General features: G+C 38.0%; 1 protein-coding gene across 3 annotated transcripts; it reads right to left on the reverse strand.

Annotated features, from left to right (window-relative positions):
- Positions 1-224: 224 nt before the first annotated feature.
- Positions 225-19,998, reverse strand: TMF1 (TATA element modulatory factor 1). Of its 3 annotated transcripts, none has more exons than XM_074602454.1 (17): positions 19,663-19,991; positions 15,469-16,706; positions 13,568-13,671; positions 12,553-12,679; positions 11,439-11,544; positions 10,714-10,856; positions 9,967-10,133; positions 9,649-9,805; positions 9,059-9,151; positions 8,301-8,457; positions 7,340-7,532; positions 6,939-7,008; positions 6,757-6,849; positions 5,580-5,690; positions 4,779-4,925; positions 4,221-4,346; positions 225-3,355 (listed from the first exon to the last, which is right to left on the reverse strand). In XM_074602454.1, exons 1-17 carry the CDS (start codon positions 19,802-19,804, stop codon positions 3,212-3,214), a joined length of 3,318 nt encoding a protein of 1,105 aa, XP_074458555.1. In that variant the 5' UTR covers positions 19,805-19,991; the 3' UTR covers positions 225-3,211. The 3 variants fall into 3 exon arrangements, with proteins under 3 accessions (XP_074458555.1, XP_074458554.1, XP_074458556.1); XM_074602453.1 differs by having other exon boundaries at positions 12,553-12,667; positions 19,663-19,975; XM_074602455.1 differs by lacking the exons at positions 225-3,355; positions 4,221-4,346; positions 4,779-4,925; positions 5,580-5,690 and adding an exon at positions 5,409-5,515 and having other exon boundaries at positions 19,663-19,998.
- Positions 19,999-20,432: the final 434 nt, after the last annotated feature.

Consider the following 20,432-nt stretch of genomic DNA (forward strand, 5'->3'; position numbering starts at 1 on the left):
AAAGGAAATAAGTCTGAATTTCACATCACCTTTAATCCCATTACTGCGGTGTGTTTATAAATAAACCAGCCTCTGTCACCTAAACCCACTGGCATTTGTAACTCTAAATTCAAACTACATTTGGTATATTCTAACTTCAGCAGTATTTTCCTTTCATACCACTGGGTTCAGACATACCCACCCACCCACTATTTTTAAGCCTTTTCTCAAAGAGAACCAGAGCACACTCTTAGCACAAAATTTTATTTTACCCGGACCCCATGCTTTTTACAGTTTATACACATTTTACAACCAGAAAACCAAGGGTTCCAATTTCACCATGTGATAATCCATTTTTGTTTCGTATTCAGGATCTTTATAGCCCTTAGTAAAACATAGGTACATAAACTGCAACAAACTTGTAGCAGGACAAAAAATGAACAGTGCTAACCTTCTCTCTCATGTGTGGACACATAGGATTTTGAACGCCACCATCTCCTGTGTTGGTAAAGGGCGCAACACAACCCCCAGAGAAGCGGGTACGAGCACAGGCTGCACCTCATCCAGACCCACCGGCATTACAGGAGGCCTTGCCGCAGACTAGAAAATACCCTCCTCTAAGCTTCACGTAAACCTTTAAACAGTGTTTCTTCATACTTGCATATGCAGTGAAAATGAGGTATAAATTAATTGCTTTCATAAGGAATATTAGTATTCTGACCTAAGCCCTTTCGTTCTGCATGTTACTTTTCTAGGTAATCTCAGTAATAGCAATGAAGTTAAGGTGTCCAAGCAGACATTAACGTTTCTTCAAAACAAGAATACAAGATTTATACCAGATGATCAAAACAGAACACTTTAAAGTCTATGTTACCTTCAAGAGCCACTTTGTTTCCTAAGGCTTTGATGATTAAGACACAGTAGGCCATCTGATTCTCATGGGATAGTAAAGGTTGCACTAAATGGGAATAAAGAATCCAAAACCAGTCAATACAAATATTTACATCTACTTCTGTAAAATTTAAAAATCTAATACTCTGACAAATGCTTTTATACCTAAAACAGTTAATGCTGACTGCATGTTAAAATTTCCCATTTACCTAAGCTCTTCCTGAAAACCGAAGATAGTCTGAGTGGCACCTGTATCAGCCCTTAAGGAGTATCCACTCACACAGGAAATGGTACTTTCAAAAGCACTGGCAGCAATAGGTTCCAAATAAAAGCTCAAAGGATTAATTAAAAAAAAAAAAAAAAAGTGCTCCATTTGTCTGCCAAGACTGTAAAAAAAATGGTGAAAAATCAGCAATTTATTGATTCGCTGTAGTAGAAAAAAACTTAATAGAATTACTAATCTTTGACCATCATAAAAAGTTGTTTCCTTTTTTTTTTTAAGAAAAGCCTGAAGTCTAACATTTGCACATCATAATTCTAATACGCAGCAAATTAGTAAGTTCCAACAACTGGTTTTATACTGAATGTGCTTTTGGCGTTTTTTTGTGTGGATTTGTTTTCTTTTGCTTTTAAACTTAGAGCAACTATCCATGCTTCAATACGAAGGCAAAGTGTTGAGTTTTTTAGAAGAAAAATGGTTTCACCTTGGTTTCCAAAACTGAAACTAAGACAGTAAGAGGGTAGTTCCTTCCAACCTCCCCATGAAAAAAAAAAAAACCAAAACAGTCTTTTATTTTATTAAAACAGTTAAAATTTCTATGACAGACAGGGAGTTAAGACAAATTTTAGTGTTCTTGCTCTATGGCTTTATTGAAATCCTTAGAATAACTGCCTGAATCTCAAACTGAACTAGGCTCTTCCATGAACTTGCCTGTGTGACTTCAGTGACTAACTGCTCTCCCAACAAGGAACAAAATCCCTAACACTTGTAGAGAAGTCCTATTACCAAGAGGCTTTTCTCCAGAAGCAACTTCTCATCATTCACATCCTTTGTCTCACTCAGTCCACTGAATACACAAGCAGGAAGAGAGTTCTCCAACACAGATAACGTGCACAGATGTGCAAGAAACCTCTTACAATAGAGGCAATGGTACGATAAGCAAAGAATTTCAACTGCTGAGTATTTCACATGAGTACCTATCACAGCCACAGTTCTGAGAAGTAGCAAAATAGTTGCTGCCTGGAATGCAGAGAGGAAGATGCAAGCTTCTTCCTCCGATTCTTAGCATTCCCAAGGGTCCGATTCAAACACTTCCCCTGACATTACCAAAAATGTAGATCAACGTCATGCCATGTGGATGCTATTTGACCAATGCCTTAAGGAATGACATGAGAAATACTTTGCAGCCACTGGAGATTTGCTTGAAAACTATATTAAGTCACAGTACAATTATGGAAAAAGTCTAAACCTTGCTACTTATATACTAGGAACCGTAAAAGCAGCAGCAATAAATTTAAAAAAAAAAAATAATTCTGCATTCTTCTGAACTGTTTTAACTACTGTTAAAAATCAGCATCTGGCCCTAAAATAAATATTGAATAGTTCAGATTTCTGGTGTTAAATGTTAAACACATTTAGAATTACAAGCAGAGCTACCATCTCTAGACAGCTCATGAGACAACGCAAGCAATATACAAGATGAAGCTGTAATTTTAAGTCTCATCCGAGTCCCACACTCTGCTTTAGAGGGCTTAGTGTAAAATAGTCAGACTAATCTGATTTGTCTAAGAATAGAGAATTATCATCCTAACATGTTCAGATGATGTGAGTACAAATACGAGATTTTCCTGTCATAAAAATATCCACCAATTATGCTTCAGACAGCAAGCCACTGCTATTGTGTTATTAAAAATTAACTGATGAGATTTTAGAGAAACAATCATATTAAGAATACTTAAGAAAGACTTCTAATGTAATTTTCATAAGTATACAGAGTTTATGAATCAAGGGCTGCTTTAGTAAAACTCATGCCTTCCAGTGCTGTCTCATGAGGTAACAATCATCATTTCTGCTACTGTTGACAAGTAAAATGATCCGTTTAGCAAAGTCTTAAATAAAGGGATGACTGAAAAATATTTTAAATATTGCACAAATAATTTAACTGCAGACAGTACAAGACACTTAAAGCATTGATTTTTTGTCAACATATGAACTCTATTATATAGTCACATTTTCTATAGTACAGGTTTGGTTTTTTTACAAGACATTTAAATTCAGCATTTACATAAACAATTATCTTTACAATCTGTTATAATATAATGTTAGGAGTTCCATCAGGAATTAGTTTTGCCTTTGTTTTAAAAGTTCATCAATCTGAGTTTTGTACATGTTTTTCACATCTTCGAGATCTAGTCGGAGTTCTTCAGCTTCCTCTGCTTTCTCTCCATACATCTGAAGAATTGTATTGTACCTTTGATCCAAATCCTGCAAGGACATGTAGTTTGTTATTTGACTGTTTTTCAACATAAAAAAAAGTTGCTGGTAAGATAGTGTTTTACACTATTAGGAAAAATAAGTATAGTGTTATTTTATCAAACTACTTCACAATGACGCACATAGTAAACTCTTCAAAAATACTTTATGCTTTGATTCTCTGAATATGGTTAGATTTGTACTCTACGTATAAAAGGAGGATACTCCAAAGACAAAGATCCTTGACTACAAAGAATTAGTGCTGGCTTCAGAGGACATACTGAAGCACCTTGAAGTTCAGCTCCTATAAGCATTAAAAACAGCTGGCAAACTGCACTAAGTTTTACTACAGGAACAACCACAGTTTGTGAAATGCTTCATCAGAAAATTTAACATCCTGTATTTATAGAACAAAGATCATTTCCAAAATTATTCCAAAGCTATTTGCAATATTTCTATTTAAATTCTTAAACATTCAGAGGATTAAAATATTTGTCCTATTACCTGTATCACTACGGCACACTCATTCAGCTTCTGCATCAAACTCTCATAAATCCCCACTATTTATCAAAACCCCCCCTTTACTACAAAGGCTACTTCCAGATAAGTGTCTTAAATGAGAGAAACAAAGAAGTTGTTCTCTCCCTGACTTAGCACACCATCTTATGCACCGCACGCATTTCTAACAACTGCATTTTGAAGTGACTACCTAGCCATGGAGTAGGCATTTTCAGATTCTACTACTTAAAAAAAAAAAAAAAAAAAATAGGCTCTTCAGTTATTTATGATTAGGGATGGATTTGAATGTAGGGGTATTCCTAAAAAAAACCCCAAATCTGTTGATTTTACATCAGATTTATAACAGAAATACACTTACCTTTAACTGTGCACGTAATTTTGGTATTTCCTTCACTTTTTCTTCAAGTTCATCATTTTGATTTGTTAATTTAACCAGTTCTTCTGCCATTATTGATCGAGTTTTCTCAAGGTTTCCAATTTCCAGCTACGGTAAACACTTTGAACAATTAGGGGGAGGCAAGAATTTACCGTATAAAAATATTTTGATATGGTAATTAAGGCTGCTTCTCAAACCAGACTATGAAATAGCACACCCCAGAAGCACTCTTACTTTCTTCTCAATCTGATCAGTGGTTTGATATTTTTTTCTTTTTCAGACAGACAAGTTAAGTGCTCTGGATAGGTCATTGCCAAAACAAAAAAAAGAAGCAACAAATCCTTCTCTTACTCATTCCTACGCATACCTCCAGCAGCTATTCAGGTGAACAGAGTTGTCATGAAAGCGGAAAAGTGAATGCACTCTGCTGTGAGGAAAGGGACCAACTTTTTGAATATAAAACCAACAATATAATATTGATTGCATTAGTATTTACACATACAAATGCTGTATTTGGTTATGTAAGAGTAACTAAAGTACCTGTAGATGTGAAATCTCTCCTTCTCTTAGTTTTAGCTGTGACTGAAGGTTTTCAATTATACTTGAACCTGCTCCCATCCTTATAGCATCATAAAGATTGCTCCCACTAGTAGCAATTGGCCCAAATGAGTGATCATGAGGATCATCCTACAAACAAAAGGTTAGAGAAGCTTAAAATTGGACAAAAATGCGCACCCTTTGGAATCTTCCCTCTCCCGAAGTACTACATCATTTAAGATTTAAAATTACACTGTTACTAGGCAAGCATTTCAATGCTTAAAATTTGTTTTTAAAACAAAAGCGTATAGTGAATAGGTACAATTTGATATAGCTCCTTACTGGCAAGTTCTCATATCACCTGTACAACTGTCATTTAACTTGGGCGTTAATAACCATATACACAGGAAAGCAGCAGAAGCAGTAGACTTCACACAGACCACAACAGTCAATGATACTGCCTAGGGAGCAGGGCTGTGCCCTGAACCAGGATTGCTAGTAAAAATAAATCAATTTACTTGACTCCTACTAGTGTTATTGAATTCTTCTAGATGAAATTAGACGTGTGAACTCAGTACCAATACACATAAATATTATTCTGCAATAGAAGTTTCACACTTTCACAGACGTTTTACCATCATAGACATCTTGTAAGCAGGTTTTAAACAAGGTAATTCCTATGCAGAAATGTCTAAGGCCAATATACTCTTGAAGAGTCATTTTCCACATTAATAAAGCTTCTAGAAGAGGAAAGAAAGCAGTCCGTTAAAAAAAAAAAAAGCCAATATAACTGATATATGATACCTGTGAGAGGAAAGATGTCTGAAGACCTGCCATGTCAACTCCACTTATGGAACTAGAGCGTGACATAGTTGGAGTACTTGAAACAGTTTCAACTGTAAATGACTTCCGATCCTTAAAAAAAAACAAAAAAACCCCACACAAACAAAAAAGCCCACCACACCATCACCAATTAGATAAAGAAAAAACTTTACAAGATAGTGAGAGACAGATTCTGTAAAGAACAGACTGCCCTTTTCCACCAACAACTACAGAACACAACGCGACCGATAACCTTTCCCCTTCCCCCATTCCTAGAACATATAAAACTTCAATAAAGAATTACTGCACTACTAACACTTACAGCCTGTGTTCAAGTTCTCAGACTTTTCAGGAAACGAAGACAGAAGCTTTAAATTACACCCAAAGAATTTCTTTTCAAGTAGCCAAAGGAGATTAAGAGGCAGTTTTGTATGCCCAAATGTATTACAGGAAGAATATCCTAAACCCAGAAGTATGTCTCTTTTTAGAATGCATGCTAATACTATTTTTTTCTTTTTTTTTTTCTTTAAATAAAGTGTATGAATTAAATTCTGAGATTTCTCACACGCTAATACCTTACTGATATACCTTCTGAACAGACTGACCTCTTTTTACAGACAGCATCTGAAAGTCTGCTAGCCTCTGAAGGATAAAGCACTTAGATTTTAGAACTGGAGATGGTAAGAAACCAGTAATAGAAACAGTTTTACTTGAGTATCAACTGCTAATTAGCAGTAACAAAATTAGTGACTATTGAGGGCTGTTCTATGACTTGTGACTTAAGCTGGAAACGCAAAACAGGAATTCAGTGGAAGCAATGCTAGTAGCCTAAGCAAAGAAAACAAGTAGCTTCAGAAGAAAAAGAATCCAAGCGCGTTCAAAAAAATCAGAAGATTAAAACAATCATTATCTATATATTTGGTCTCTTCTCAGGTTAAATGGACTATTACTCAAGACTCATTTCAGTGAGTATAACACAAGCCCTTACTTCACTGGAAATAAAAGGCAGCCACAATAAAGAGAAAGCCAAGTCGCTAATGCCTAGGCTGACAGCATATACTGTACTGCTCTAAGCCCGCTTTGCTGCTTTCAACAGTTTCAGGCTCTATCTACTTGAATAATGATAGTATCAGTAAGATTGAACATTAGCTTTTAGTACCTTCTCCTTTGCTGCTTCTTGCATGAAAACTGCTTTCTTTCTTTCCTGTTCAACTTTCATCTTCTCCATTTCTAACTGAGTAGCTAGCAGCGTCTACAAAAATAAATACAGGTTGTTAACCTGTTAGCTCTTCAACAACAGACTTCAACAATAACATAGATTAAAGCTGAAGTAGGCAATACCTTTTCTTTCTTTGCATCTTCCAAGGTTTTTGCATACTCATCTTTGAGCCCTTCTAGTTCAACCTCATACCTACACAGAGGAAAGAAAGAGGTAGAGAAAGTCAGTAAATAAGTATTCTGTGTTTACTTTATATTGATACAGTTTTAAAACAAACATAGCTTCAAGGCTTTAAACCATTATGAAAGTAACATGCTTCGATCTTCAGCATGAAACAAGATATCCTTAACAAGCTGGGCAACTTAATCAATAGCTGACAACATTTTCATAATTGTATTAACACTCAAAAGAATCAAGTCTTTTGACTTGCAAAGAGATCTGCTGCAGATGGTTATGTCAGAGACAGCTTACTCCAATTCACTACAATTTTAAAGAGATGCTGTTAACCAAAAAGGCAACTCACCTACTGTTTTCATCTTCCATTTTCTTCAATTTGTTTCTCTCCACTTCTAGCTGAGCCTGAAGGCGTGTATTTTCTTGCCTTAAAAGACTGTTCTGAGACTCAGTAGAAGACATCTGAATTTTATTAGAAAGAAGTTCTTCTGTAGCAGCCCGTTCTCTCTCAGCAGCGGCTGCTAGAAGAGTCTGAGACTCACCTAATATTAGGTAAAGAAAAACATGGAATTTAACTTTTTTGATCAAACATCTATGACGTGGGCCAATTATTTAAGCATCAAAACGGAATTTAAGATTTTTTAAAGTAAACTAATGTTTCTTTTTCAAACAAACAACAACAAAAAAAAAGAAAACCAAACCCAGAACTGTTTTCTGTTGTGAAGGAAATTACATATTTTCCACCATACAGTTAGAAGAACAATGCAGAATAAGGAGACATCATACTCTTTCAGAACACAGCAATATACCACTACAGATTGCTTCCAGAAAAGAAGCAATTTCTCTGGGTCCACCTTTGGCCATTTTATGCATTTTTCATTTAAAATAATAGATTACTGCTGTATCAACAAATACATGTCTCATTACCCATGCAGTTAGGTAAGTAAATGATTCAAACCTTTACAACACAGAATCTAAGCAACAGGCTCGACAACTGAAAATACCGGTGGTCTTCCAATGTCTCAGTGTCCATCCTTCCTTTAGATGCTGTAAGGACATGTACATCTTAACACCTCTGTCCTACGATCTTATGTTACACCGTGTTTTAAAGAGAATCACTGAATTACCTGTCCGAGAACCTTGTCAGAATATCCCACAGACCATTTCCTTACAGAAATGCATTTTGTGCTCATCTCTCCTGACCTACCACCTACGCTTTGGGCAAGTGTCAAGCCCTTTTCATTTACTTTCAGCCACATTGTGTCCTCATCAAGAACCTCATTGCTCAGTAAAAGCTAAAAACATCTTACCAAGTCTGTCAGAAAGGTTCTTTTCCAATTTTTCCCACGCAGAGGTCTGAGCTCCTAGTGTGGCTTGCAGATTTTCTATCTGCCGGAGAAGTGGCCGTGTAGCAGACGTAACGCTTTGACTTAGTTCTTGGTTCCGGCTCTCTGCTTCTTGGAGTCTCTGAAACCACAAATTAAATGTAACTAAGCCTTAAAGTCATATGAGGGATTAAAAGATTTATACAGAATTCAGCTAAACATGTAGCAGTTGCTTTATATTCTAAAATTTATATGTTGAGACTCACAATAAAGTATGACATTTCAAGATAGAGGCCTAAAATTTTTAGATAAATGATAGAGCAACAGCCCAGAAATCTGCATCTCAAGAGACCTCTGGACATCACTTGAAACATTTTGGCAACAATCTATCTATTTTCTGAACCTTAAGAACAAGGCCCTTAATAACAAATGTTGTTAAGAAGCACCTAAAGAGTAAAATGTATTTGCTAGCAAGTTTAGAGGCCTACTACTTAATGGCTGTATTTTGTCTTATACTCGGAAGATAGCATTACATTTAAAAGGCATCATAAAAATTATGATTTTGTTTTCAATATGTGATTAAAAAACCCATTTCCATTAAGATTTTTATTGTTGTTCTACACCGGACAAATACTGCAGGTAATGAAAGCCTCTTTTTCAGGTTATTAGTGTCACACTAGTGTTTTAGCTTTTAGAAGCCCTCCTTGCAGATACAAGCTGTCAGCATCTGTTTGCTATAGTACCTGTTGTAGTTCACCGATTTCTTGACGTAAATAGTCTTCTTTTCTTGCTGCCTGCTGTTCTGCACGTTGTAGCGCTAGCCTCAGGTCTGCCACCTAAATAAAAAAAGACATCATCACTAATCCCTTGCCAAAAGTTATAGTACCAACTATTCATTGCTACAGTCCTACACCATTTTAAAACACTGTTAGACAGGGTATGTCTATTTACAAGTTAAAGGCTTAAGTTTTGCATGCACACAAATAGTTATGCTCATTTATCTATCACTAAAAATTTTGTCCAATTACATTTCTTGAACTCTGCATCATGGTAAGACCACTACAAACTTAACATAGAGCCTGTCAAAGTCACTTAGTTTAGACAAGTAAAGTTAAAAGTATTTTTAAATAAAAATAATATTTTAAAGCTTAGCACAACTACCACTAAAGGCTGAATAAGTTCACAGGAAAGAAATCCACTGGTTATTTGCTAAGTACGCAAAAATAAGTTCCACCTTATATTACATCTGGTTCATTATGTCAGATGCACACACCATCCAAGTACTTTCATTTGTTCAATGAAAAAAAATTTATTCACTGCATTTAAGACCCACCTGAATTGCCAAAGCTTCTTGTTGCTGCCGCGCTTCATCCTGGGCTTTCTCCAGAGCTAACCCAAGCTCTTCCTTTGCCTTCATTTCCCGACTTAGGGCTGCTTCTTGTGCCTCACTGTCCTTTGTAGCATTTGCTTTATGAAGATCCGCAAGTTCCCTGGGGAAGGACCGGGGAAAGCAATGCACTTCCAGTTTATACAATGCCAACAGTGACCATGAATAACTTTCTTACATATTAGCATTTCACAAGCATCACACAAGAAATAGACACAGAAGCTGAATGTATGGCTGAAGACAGGCATGCAAATATCTGCTTACTTGTATGCACTGTCAAGTGCTGCCTGGACACTTCTGTTCCGTTCTTCAAGGTCTTCCACTTCTGCCTGAAATTTAGCCAGATCCTTTTCTTGTCGCTCCACAACACTGTTCAGTTGTTTAATGCTGTCTCGATGCTGCTTTTCAAGGTCTTCCTTGCCATCAAGCACCTATTAGAGTGCAAACAAGAAGCGTGAGACTAATCTGAGACTAATCGCAGCACGTGGGGTAGACAAAGCCATCTGAGAACAACGACAACTGGGACAACCAATTCAGGATGAATTTACACAAAATTACTAAACCAATCTAACACTTCACCAAAAGAGAAAGGTTTTGTTCCCTGGTCTTCCCCAAAACAGGGGGCTCTTCACCACAGTTTCATATGTGTCCTCATACTGTGTCTGTTGCCTCTAAGGTCTTGATTCAATCACTAACTGAACAAAAAAAAAAAAAAACCTGCCCAAATTCTGCTGATACAGGTTTTCCAACTGAAATTTAGTGAACAGAATTTGGTCAGCCCACCTGAAAACCAGCAGTGCAAGTGCAAACAAGCAGCTGGAGAGATACCTGACCACAGCTGTAAAGTGTTCTGAGAATACACCCAGAAATTACATCACAGCATTCCAATAGTATGAAATTGAAAAGTCTCTCAGAAAAGAAAAAATCTGTCTATCTAGAGCCTCGCCAAAAGGCTACTCTGCAGCTAATATTTATTTTTATTTAAAAAAAAAAAAATTTTTTACGTCTCACCTGTTTCAAATGCTGCAACTCCTCTTCCAATTCCTTAATCTTTTTGTTCTGTTTTGTGTTAATATTTTCTCTCTCTTTCTCCTTGGCTCTTAATTTCTTAATAATGTTGGAATTGTGCAGCTGCTGTTTGGAAAGCTTTTCTCCTGGGAAAAAAATTAACACAAAGCTAGTGCATATTGCTATTATTCTATGAACTGTTTCTATTTACATCTCCCCCTGCTCTTCAGTCCCGTGAAAATAATAAGCAAATATATATTGAAATACTTACTTTTATATTTTTTCATGCAAGTTCTTAAGATTTAAGTCTACCTTATCCTGAGACAACTCTGATATAATAAGCTATAGTGACATAGGATAGGAAAAAAATCAAAATGGCCTGCTCATTTAGTAACTATATTTTACTTTCAAAATTAAAAAGCAGTAAGGGAGACACTGTAGAAATGCCTTGAAAGATGCCCTACTTAGATTTCTGCTGAATGGAACATGGATTGTTATACTGCATGCTGGTTTTATCTCACAGGACCTTTAATGCATGCTGCAGAAAGTACCCCCCCAGCCTATTCGACTGATCGTCCCTGTTGCTCTTTGCTGTTAACTAGGTGGTTTAAATGTTCAGAAACATCTAACATGTTTCAAATAAGGGTAAGAATGCTCATATGTGAAGGCAGTACATTTCAAATTATTCTACAAATTTTTACTATTGATTTTTCTTTTTTAATTCTCACCTTCCTCCAGTAATCCTTTGATTTGCTCTTCTTTTTCTTTCAGTAATTCGGCAGTTTCATTAGTATTAAGTCTAGTAGCCAATTCTTCTTTAACAGTCTTTACTTCCTAAATAATAGGATAAATGCTTAAGACCACTTATTAAAATACTTTGCATTTATGCATAAATATAAGGTACACTGATCACCTTTTTGTTCTCCACTTCCTCTCGAAAGTCTTTCCTCCAAAAACAATTTAGATTGGAAGAGAACTCTGGGGATTATTTGATCAAATCTGATTCCATCAAGTTTTAAAAACTTCTAAGGATTGAGACTCCATAAATTCTCTGTACAACTTGTTCCAACTCCTTCTTCCATTTCACTTTCTATACTTTAAACTTTTGCAATATATTAAAACCAAACTGTTATATTCACACACAGGTACCAAATATTTTTTCTATTCCAGCTTACTACTGTGGCAACACAGTGACATATACAATGACAAAACTACTGTGAAATTTTTTTTTTCCAGTTACAGATTTGAATTTACTTTTTGGAGACTAGCAATAAGCTAGAGAAATGTAATGCTGTGATACGAGGTCAAGAACATTTAAAACTCCATAAACTCCGTTGCTTAAGACTTCTGTGCCTATTCCAAATGAATCAGTCTTCAGTCCCTAGTTTGCCCACCAGTTAATCCTCTAAAGAAGCCATTCCCATTCTTGGTCACTTCCCCACACCCCCAGGCCATTCTTCTCTCTCACACCAATGCAAATGCATATATGGGTACAAGGGAAATGAAAGCAGATGTTAAACCTTTTTCTCCCCAAAATCAGACTAACTTTAACTTAAATAAGTTCCCTAACTCGGTTGACAACACAGCTGCAAGAATAACATGTGTCAACACAAGGAAATAACAAGCAGCCTCAGAGGCTAGAATCAACTTATGCTAGTTACTAATACCATGAGATAGACGTGTTACTCTTGTGCTTTTAGAATCATAGAATGCATTGGGTTGGAAGAGACCTTTAAAGGTCATCTAGCTTTCCCTAGCTTAATTTTTTAAATTAATCTACCTCAAGAAATACAATTTTGTTCTAAAATAATAAACATTAATTTCACTAAAAAGCCAAATTACCTTTTTAGCTGCATCTCTTTCCTTGCAGGCTAGCTGAAGCTTCTTTTCAGCATCCGCAATTCGCTGAGCAAACTCTTCTTTAAGAGATGAAAGACTACTGCTCTCTTCTTTCATTCTAAACATTTCACTACATTTAAAATTAACATTTCAGAACAGTTGCATGGTTATGCGACATTCCAAGCAGTTTGAGATAGGCTGTCTTAAATGCTTTTAAAATGTGGTTTTTTTATTTTACACACATTAACCAGAGTCAAAAAACACATCCATATTAGAAGTACTAATCAAAGATCTTTATTAATTTAGTAATTTACCCATGAAAACAATGAAATGCTTGATTTACCTTAAATGTTTTGCCCCTTAAACAAGTTCTTTCTGATTAACCATAGCCTGTATCATATACAGGGCAAATGATTAAATGTATTAAGATCAAGTAAGTCATTATATAGTAAGTTAAGATCAACTTAGTCATTATATATTTATCTGTAAATTTTTAAACTTGATATTTGATTAGTAAACTGGTAAATCAAACTTTTCATTTTTTTTTTTTCCTTTTAAATAAATTAAATAAGGAATTCAGGTTTTTCGCTACAACCAGCCCTTCCACCACACTTTCACTGCCTCAATTTTAGGCAGTAAATTACTTAGTAAATCAAGTTCATCCATCTGTATCAGAAAAGTCAGTCTCCCTTAATAGCTGAATCCAGTCTTATAACAAAGGTCTTTATTAATAACCAAGTCTGACTCTACACATCTGTTCGTTATTCCTACTGCTTACTCACTGAAAAATCTTTCACCAACCTCTTCCCAAAAGAGACTTTGGCCCCAAGAAGTAATGTGTCTTTTAAAAAATACCATCACAGTACATGCAATCATTATTTCCACCTTTCCCAAACAGTGCACATCCCTTGCAACCTTTGTTCTGGTTATAAAGCTACTTGTTTTACAATATTGTCTACTGATTGTATCACAGCAAAGTTACAGTTACACCCAGTACTGTGTATCTTTTCATACTTACTCTTTTAGGTTATCATAAGCTTCTTCCAGGCGCGCCTTTTCTTTACTAGTACTTAGTAACTGTATTTCCCTCTTCTCCAGTTTCTCAGTTAATGAATCAATCATCTGGACGATGTTTTTAAAGATAAAGATCAGATGAATGGGACAATTAAAACACAAGAGGGTCAGGCTTCCCCTTTCCCCCAAACCATTCCCTCCCAACACTATTTAAAGCTAAACTTGTCAATGTTTTTAGGAATTTGAGGTAAAAGCCAGTGAAGATTACCACATTTCTGCCACATTAATTTAGAACTACGCAACATTTAAACACAAGACACCTGTTTTCTACAGATGTAGAAATCCTACTAAGTAAGCACATGTGGCTCAGCTAAATTCCCTAATAAAATCATGAAATAAAATATATTTAATTATAAATTAAGTTTTAAAACAGAGCTGATAACCTATAAAACTATAGCTAACATTAACCATTAAGACTCCCAGTGCTCCTTCTACCACTCTTTACAGAATCACAGAATAATTTACATTGGAAGGTCTCTTCTGTGAAATATTAGCACAAAGCAGCAAAACAGCATCAGATTAGGGAAGAAAGCTTTCAGGGAGGGTCAAGAGATCTCAGGTCACACCATCAAAATAATTTTTAATACCAGATTTTAGAAAGCTAAATATAGAGAATGAACACAAACATACATGCAAATATAGAAATATAAACAAATGAAACATATTCTGTAAGTGTAGATCAATATGGCCAATGAAAGACAAAATTTGCCATGGTCCATTATAATGTATAACCATTTAAGTTAGGAAAACTTATGGATGACAGTCCATGGCTTTGGAGTTCCTTAAGAAATGTACACTGACATTCTCTATGCTTCACACAAAAAAATGTTTTCCTTACAACACAGATTACATTCGGGTCTTATGAATTCCCATAAGCAACTGCTTTTCCCTTATTACTGTTAGAAACAGCATCAGTGTTGCAAACATGCCTACAGGGCAAGGCCATGAGTAGGGCCCATTTATGTCACATACTAGGCACACAGACTATGAGCAAAGCAAAACGCAAAGAAACAGAACACACGTCAAAGGAGCTCAGAAATTAAAAACAAGGATAGACAGACAGGAAGGTGACAAAGGAAATGGAAAAAGATAGTGCGCACTATACATTGGTGGAACTGGACAAAACACATGGCTTCATAGCTACAGTTTAGCCTTCCACACACTTGAGTATCCTACTTTGCCATATTTGTAGTCATTCTAGTCATCTAAACTAGCCATACAAATTTCTTTTAATCTATTCACTATTCATAACTATGCTTATCTTCATTAAAAAGCCTAGCGTACCTTCTTTTTAAAAGTAAATATTACTTCTGCTAACTAAACCCCATTAATTTATCTAGTAAAAAGCCCTCATTTACAGTAACTACTGCTATCCTCAAAGAACATGCATAATGCTCCTGGAATGTAATCAAGTTTTGAGGGTTTCTAAGTCTGTGGAAAAAACGCTTGCAAAATATTATCTTGATTATTGCTGAAACACTAAAGGCTTGTAGTTTCATAATTCTAATTAAAACACTTAGGAATCTCCTTCACCTTTCACAGAAAAAAAAAAATTACAACAGAGAATTAAAATAACACAACCTATCAAGGCTTCCTGTTTGCTAGCACTACTCACAATTCACAATAATAACTAGGTGGATTAGGTGCAACCTGAAGCTATTTGATCAGAAATTTCACCAGTATTATTCCACTGCAGAATATCAACGAGTTTTCTACAAGGTAAGGTAGTTCAGCATCAATTAATTAATTCAAATAAGGTGACACTGATATCTACATAAGGAGATGATAGGAGTTTCATTTGTTTGAAAAAAAGGGTGCGTTTGCAAAACATATTTTACATGTTACCTTTTTAAGCTCTTGCTTTTCAGTGTCCTCTTCTAACAATTTTTCAACAGCATCCTGCTGCGGCTCAGTCTGCTCTTCCGCAATCTGCTCTTCAACAGTTTGCACAGTGGCAACCAAAACATCTGGCTGCTCAGAATTAACAGGGGTCGCGCTTCTCCCACTCTCTTCCATCTCAGCTTCCTCAGCATGTAAAACAGGAGTGTCATTCAAGTTTTCAGATTTATTTTTCGGGGCATCAACCATTTCTGTCTTTGGCACAGAAGGACTGACAGCAACAGACGCTGAAGCAGAAGCTCTGCCTGATAACTCATCATCTGAATTTATTTCGCTTACACTTCTACTATCTAAAGACTGTACACTAAATGAATCAATTCTTTCAAAAGCATCAGAGGAGCAGCAGCTCTCGGTCATTTTTTGAAAGTCATCTAAACGATTATAATCTGCACAGGCAGATGCAGATAAAAGCTGAAATGATGTTTGCATTAGATGAAGACTGGATTTTGAATCTGCGGCTTCTTGTCTTGAACTTACTGAGCTCTCACTTATTACACTTTCATGGTCCAGAACTTCAATATCACTAGTTGTAGATGTCCCGGAGGAGAAAGTGCTAACTGGAGGTGACGGTGTATTGCTTTGCCTGTCCTCAGTCTTTCGCTCCTTAGTTTCCAAACCCACATCTTTTGTGCCTGCATGAAGAGGCTGTGAAGTAGTCTCTGATGCACCTCCCGTTACACCCCCTCCTGCACCGGACTTTTCATTAAGAGCATCTTCAGGTACTTCCAGATTTAGAGCAGACACCTTTTTGTCAGTAACTTCATTTGTGCTTTCTTCATGCTTGGCATTAGATTTAAGTAGAGATTTCTCTTCTAATTTCTCCTTGGGAACATTGAGGTTTTTCAAGTCCACCAGGCCAGCTACAGAGGAATCCTTCACTTCTGCCTCTGTCACTGGTACTTCCAGCTGACTGGGGTGTTGAGACTCCTTTAAAGTGCTTTTCACCTCCTCTTTGGGTCGCTGTGATTTGGCTGGAGGTTTGGACACGACTGGATTTTTCTGTATACTCTGAACGTCTGTCGGAGAGAGAAAGGCACTGAAGAAGTTTTCAGATTCATCTACTACCGTCCTCCTCACTGGCTTAGTGATTGCTGTTGGTGATATTGGCTGATTCTGTGGTTCTGTATTCGAACTTAAGCCCCAGGAAGACGTATCCCATCCTCCGCTTATGAGGGAATTTGTTCCTAAAACAATAAAAAAAGAAATAGGTCAAGAACTCTTAAAATGTATTATTTTTCAGTATTTGTTTTTTTAGATGCAACTATTCAGAAAAAATATTTTCAATATCATATAACATAAAGTGAATATTATACGTGATCACAAACAGCATTATTTTTGTTACTACTTCCTTACAAAGCCTGGAATCAATTTTTAGACAAAGCAAAAGAAGCTTAAGGGAGACACAAAATAATTTTAAGACTTAAGGTAGACACAGACACCTCTAGAAAGCAGGAGTACCTGAATGTAACCAACTCACTCCCTCCCTGTTAAACAGGAACTTAAGCAAAGGCAGAAAGAAACCATACACAAATGCAACAGTAAATCCAAGAGTGAGAATTTCAGAAAGAAGACAGAGAGAAGTGTCTGGGAAGAGGAAACAAGCCCACACAGCATTCTGAAAGCTATAAGGGCAAGCCTGGAGCGTATTTGACCACAAAAAGCAAGCATTTCCTTTGCCAAGGGTTCCCTTGCAAAAGGGAATGTGGGCTCCTGCTTCCTATAGTGAGAGGAGGCTAGGCAAAACGGTCTGAAAAACTATAGTTTAATAGTGTAGAATTGTATAGATTACAAAAGGAGGAAACAATTAATAGGTCTTAAAAGTTATCTGCCAGTAGCACACAAATACTTCACACACCACACAGAAAACAGAGGAAAAAGCTTTAAACATTTGTGGAATTTACACTATAAGAAGGCTTCTTGCCCTTTCAGTTTGTGACAGGCTTCGTGTTTTTCCCCTCACACACCAAGCAACAGCAAGAAGCTGACAATACACACTGTCAGCAGCCCAGCTAAGATGACAGTTTTCTTCTCCTGTGGACAACTACTGTCCTGGTTTCAGCTGGGCTAGAGTTAATTCTCTTGCTAGCAGCTGGTATAGTACTACATCTTGGATTTAGGATGAGAATAATGTTGATAACACACTAATGTTTTTAGTTGTTACTAATCAGTCAAGGACTTTTTCAGCTTCCCATAGAAGCTGAGAGAGAGCACAGACAGGACAAACTGGCCAAAGAAATATTCCATACCATAGACGTAATGCTCAGCAAATACATGGTGGTTGGCCGAGGGGAAGGATCCAGGATCACTGCTGGGGATAGTCTGGGCATTGGTCAACAGGCAGGGAGCAACTGCACTGTGCATCACTCATGTTGTATATTCTTTTATTATAATAATTATCTTTTCTTCCTTTGCTGTCCTATTAAACTGTCTTTATCTCAACCCAAGCATTTTAACTTCCCCCCAATTCTCCTCCCCATCCCAAAGGGCAGAGAGGAGTAAGCGAGCGGAGGGAGTTAAACCATGACAATGATTAGTTCTGAAGCTGCCCTAAACCAACATCAACAGTTTTTATTATTGTATTTCTTGCAGGTTTTCCAGGACTTCTAAACAGCAAGGATAATAAGAATTTCAGCATCAAATTTCAGTAGCATCCCAAGTCCAAAAATTGATTTTGTACCTATGAACATAATCTGGATAATGTAACGATTTCAGGCTACTTAAAAACAAGCTCACTTTATACAGTAGCATCTATTAAAAAATGCCAAGTTATAATACTTAAAGCAGACTACCACTTTCAGAAACTGTTGATAGCTATTGGCCTAAAGATCTCAAATTCAGATAACTGTTGCCATCATTACCAAAAATACTACAAACATCTGATTTATTACTACCTTGTCCATGATTCAATAGCTTCGGAAAAAGCCCTGTAAATGAACTGTAACATTCAGAAAATATTTTTACTTCTTTCATGAACAAATATGTTTTCCCTGAAAAACAGATGCAGGCTGATCTTTGCTGCTTTCCTTATGAATGACAGAACTACTATAAATTCTAAGATATAAGTTAAATTTAAAAAAGGTTTGGACAAGTTTAAAGTTTTAAGAAACTTATGCACGACACAGCCTTCTATAAACAATTCCTGTAATTTAAGATGACACTGGACTATGTGACTGCTGAGTCCTTGCTCCCACAAAGGGACAAAGACATGCCAAACTGACCATACGCTTTGCTAAGCAGCCAACCCAGAAAATATTTTCAATTGTTAGTTTTCAGAAATCTAACTCTGCTGTGGGTATACCTGGAAATAACCTCATCAAAGACGTGCATTTCTTCTAGATACAGTTGCAATAAGGACACCAATTCTGGATGACTTAGTTTCCCACCCTTTTCTTCATTCATTCTTATCTTTAAGCTATTACTTATGGGGGAAAAAAGTTTCTAACGAGACAGCTCCTTTTTGCTCTTTCACTTCCAAACAGCAATTTAGGAGTAATCATTCTTTCAGGTTCTGCACTAGCACACGTACCAAGGAGATACTTCCTCATAACCAAACTGTGACAATTTTTCCACCAACACATTCCTTTCAACAGATGCTGCAGGACCATGAACTTAACGCCACAAAGTGGAAACTTTACTTGGTTTATGTGGACCAGACTTTCAGCTTGTACTCTGCTCTTCCTGCCAAAAGGTGAATCCATGCATACAAAGAACGTAATCTCCTCTTTTTTATTAACAAAAAGGTTTTTATCACCTATTAGTCCCTCAGCAAAAAAAATAATGCCTTAAGAAATACGGGTATGAAGCATGGAGCTGCCCAAAGCACGACACTACTGACAAAAACCAGGTATCGCTTGTGCTGCTGAGGCTTCCTCAGCTTTTTGCCACTATTGTGCCTCCCTCACCTGGAAGCGGGGCACGAGAAACACCACAGGCGCTGCAGAACGGGCTTTGGGCAGGAGGGGCCGGTTAGACCCCCACAGGCGCAACCCCCCGGCCCGGGTTACGGGGGAGACAGGGGAGGGGGGCGGAGGAGGCGGGTGAGGGGAAGGCGCCGCCCTCAGCAGGCCGTGAGGTGAGGCGGCCCGGCCCGGCCCACACGGGGGGCTGGGGGCACGGCCAGGGCCGCCCGCCCGCGCTTACCGTCGCCGTAGTCGGGGATGACGGCGTCGGGCCAGGGGCTCTCCTCGGCCTGGATGTCCAGCACCCGGTCGATGGACTTCTGGGCCTGCGACAGCGCCTGCTTGGCGAAGCTGGAGAGCTGCGAGGCGTTGAACCAGCTCATCCTCCGCGCTGCCCCACGCCCTGGCCCAGCAGCGGAGAGGCGGGCGGGGGGCGACCCGCCCTCAAAGCGCGGGGCCCGGCTGCCGCGGCCTGGGGCTCGGCTCCGCGCGGCGGGGAGGGGCGGCCCCGCGTATGCGCGGCGCGCGGCTCCACGTCGCAAACAGCCCCGCGCGCAGCCGCGCGCCGTCCCCCTGACACGTCACGAGGGGGCGGGGCGAGGACCGTCATGGCGAAGGGGCCGGCCCGCCTCGGGCCCGTCATGGCGGAGGGGCGGTCCTGGCTGTTGTGACAGTTCCTCCCCATTAGGTGCTAAAAAGACAACTTTACTTCCCACTCTTCTAAACCCCAACGCCTCAACTCGCTGTTTAAAGTCCCACGGCCTACGTGGGGCCTTCTCGATGCTTCCAAAGGTGTTAAAAATTATTAAAAGGTGTTAAAAGCTGAAGTGTCCCCACCTCAGTTGAAGTGGGAGGCTGAACAGGGAAAGTTAAAACACGGTTCATAGGCACCAAGTACCTGAGGGAAGGCACGCTGAGGTACCCGCACCACCCACAGGAAGGTCTCTGACTGAAGCAGTCAAACAATGCCATAGAGTTTTTAATCAAAGTTATAAATGCTCAGGAACGTCC

Source organism: Larus michahellis, chromosome 10, assembly GCF_964199755.1.
Source record: "Larus michahellis chromosome 10, bLarMic1.1, whole genome shotgun sequence".
Classification (NCBI taxonomy): Eukaryota; Metazoa; Chordata; class Aves; order Charadriiformes; family Laridae; genus Larus; species Larus michahellis.

Bases quoted from the DNA above. Each gene is read 5' to 3' on its own strand.
- TMF1 (XM_074602454.1), bottom strand. From the start codon at position 19,804: ATGAGCTGGTTCAACGCCTCGCAGCTCTCCAGCTTCGCCAAGCAGGCG. The intron at 7,533-8,300 runs GTAAGATGTTTT...ACCTAATATTAG, and splicing joins GAACCTTTCTGACAGACTTG to GTGAGTCTCAGACTCTTCTA. The intron at 4,926-5,579 runs GTATCATATATC...TTTTGTTTGTAG, and splicing joins AGACATCTTTCCTCTCACAG to GATGATCCTCATGATCACTC.